Source organism: Mastomys coucha, unplaced genomic scaffold (genome assembly GCF_008632895.1).
Source record: "Mastomys coucha isolate ucsf_1 unplaced genomic scaffold, UCSF_Mcou_1 pScaffold3, whole genome shotgun sequence".
In the NCBI taxonomy this organism is placed as follows: domain Eukaryota; kingdom Metazoa; phylum Chordata; class Mammalia; order Rodentia; family Muridae; genus Mastomys; species Mastomys coucha.
The window spans coordinates 7,333,570-7,336,244 of record NW_022196909.1 but is presented as its reverse complement, the minus strand read 5'-3'; the positions used below and the strand labels follow the sequence as shown (position 1 = coordinate 7,336,244).

General features: G+C 43.4%; 1 protein-coding gene across 1 annotated transcript in view; it reads left to right on the top strand.

Moving 5' to 3' along the window:
- Fig4 (FIG4 phosphoinositide 5-phosphatase) overlaps nt 1-2,675 on the top strand; it is a 92,908-nt gene that overhangs the window by 23,428 nt on the left and 66,805 nt on the right. Inside the window, exons 6-8 of the mRNA XM_031348426.1 lie at nt 379-479; nt 1,895-2,057; nt 2,408-2,505. Of these exons, the coding sequence (XP_031204286.1) occupies nt 379-479; nt 1,895-2,057; nt 2,408-2,505 (362 nt within the window). The remainder of the gene's footprint in view (nt 1-378; nt 480-1,894; nt 2,058-2,407; nt 2,506-2,675) is intronic.

The following is a 2,675-nucleotide window of genomic DNA, read 5'->3' as shown; positions in this document are numbered from 1 at the left end:
ATCCTGTTAAAGGACACGCCCTTGTTCCTATGTACACATCCTGTTAAAGGACACGCCCTTGTGGAGAGGTATGGCTCCAGTAAAAAAGCAGTAGCTGTGCTTCTAGCAGTTTTACTTGGTCACAAGGAGAGACATAATACAGTGGTAACCTGTATATGTCCTCGGAGAGTCACAGACATCACCACTTGAGCACGTGGGTGCTGCCACCGCTCCTGGACAGAACCGAGGAACTCGGAAGCTCTGTGCTATTCCATCCTCCATGGAGCTTTCAGTGCTCTAAGGCTCTTGGACAAGATTATTAAATGCACAAAAGGATAATGATTCTTATAGCTTTCTGTCCAATCACAAATGCCGAAACACTTTAACTTAGTTCTTAAGAGCTTTTGATCTATGGACGACCAGTGTACGTGACCCTAATAGCCAGAAGATCCAGTAGGTTTGCTGGAACGCGCTTTCTCAAGAGAGGTGCAAACTGTGAGGTAAGATGACGAACTGCGATGCTGTAAGTTTGTAACCTTTCATGTCAGCTTCACTGATGGTAACAAAGCTGTGGACTTCTAAGTAACTAACTTCTTAACATCCAAATGTGTTTTATGTGTGTGCATGGGTGTGCACGTGGGGGTCTGCACATGCACACATGTGTGGATGTGGTGGTCAGAGGGTAACTCGTAGCAGTCATTTCTCTCCTAGGGGTGGAATCGGATTGCCAGGCGTGGCAGCACGTGCCTATTTTGCCCACCGAGCCATCCCACCAGCCCTAATCAGTGGATTTAAAAGTGGAATGTTTTTAGTCTGGGATATTATCAAGAGAATAAATAATTCTCCAGAGTATAAAACTCTTAAGGAGAAAGGGCCAGTCTACAAGTGTGATGAGCAGTGAACTATCTTAGAAAGAGTTGGACAATGAAGTTTTGCAATGTCCACTGCTTTGGAGGGTGAGCCATGTCTGAAATACTTGGAAAATGTAGGGACAAAACATCCAGGCACCCACTGAAGAGTAAGGAGAGGAAGTGTATGTATGATGGGAAGGCAATATGCCATGGCATGGGACACTTCTTATTCCTTTTCTCTCTCATACTTCCATGTCATCTCCCTGCTGGGTGCTCTCTGCGGCAGATCCCCAGTCTTGAGTATGATTGAAGCATCAGACTCTGATCCTATTTACATAGCAACACTCTTCTTAAATTTATATCAGTGCTTCAAGTCACTTTATTTGGTGCTTTAGGAACAATTAAAATGTTGTGGCTATCTTATTTGCTTTTTGAGTAGTGAGAGGATACCTGAGCCAGGTTTTCAGTGCTTCTGGAAGTATCCCTTATGTCTGTATAGACATAGACATAAGTAAGTCACGTGGCCTCCAAAGTCTCCCGTCTCTTCCTTGAGTCCTTCTGACCACCAGTGTTACTCATATCTTCACTTTGGTCTTCAGAAGTGAAAGTTTTAGATTCTTTGTTCTTTATCTCCTGCATAATTTCACATGATTGTTTTTCTTTTCTCTGGCATCCTACCATTTGCACTGGTCACTCGCTGTTTGCTATTTGTGTTAACTTGATTTTTTTTCTACTCTGTTTTCTGCTCTTATTTTTTTTTTTAGACAAGAGTATTAATTTATTATCTTATTTGTTAATGGTATAAAGGTTTTATTAAAATTTTCATTGAGCTTATTTTTATTTGTACCTCTCTTGTTTAGCTTCTCTGTAGTTTATTAATTATCCATGTCTATTAATTTTTGTTTTTCTGCTTTCCTTTATCATGTTTTAATGTTTCTTCTTTTCCAGTGTGTACTCCAAACACCTCTTTTAAGATGAGTCGTTATAATTTGTTGTGTACTTGAGTTTTTTCATGTAAAAGTTCTAAGAGCACAGGCTGTGTTTAATTGTGCCTTTCATTCCAGGGGGATGTCGCAAATGAGGTGGAGACTGAGCAGATCCTCTGTGATGCTTCCGTGATGTCTTTCAGCGCAGGCAGTTACTCTTCTTACGTACAAGTTAGAGGATCTGTTCCCTTGTTCTGGTCCCAAGACATCTCAACCATGATGCCGAAACCACCCATTACACGTGCGTGGGCCAGCCTGTCAGGAGTAGCTTTTGTCTGCTGCCACTCAAGATGATGACTGCTGTCACATAACTCTCAGAAGTGCCTGGGTTTTGGTGAAATGTTGGTCCTGCGAGCAAGATTATATGGAGGAGTAGCTTTTATTACCTTTCTGCAGTGAATTAAATCTTAACTTTAACTATTAGTAAATTGCTTGTTAGTTTGCTCCAGAAACAGCAGACTCGTCAGATTTAATGCTGACTGAGTGTCCGCCGAGCGCCACATTAGTTGAATTGCACTTCTTTTCAGTTGTGTGAAAGCCCTGAGCCTTTCATTTCTGCCTCACAGTTCCGTTCACCTTCTCTGTTCTCAGTGGACCAGGCAGATCCCTTTGCACACGTGGCTGCTCTCCACTTTGACCAGATGCTCCAGAGGTTTGGCTCCCCCATCATCATCCTGAACTTAGTGAAGGTATGATGTGCTTCTCAGATGCACTAAAGGTCTCTCTGAAGAGCAAGGGCATTGGCCAGCTGTGCTCTGCCTTCCCCAGGAGAAGAGGGCAAAGGAGGGGAAGAGAGGGAGGGAGGGAGGGAGAGAGATGGGGGGAGGGAGGGAGGGAGAGAGACAGACAGGCAGAGAGG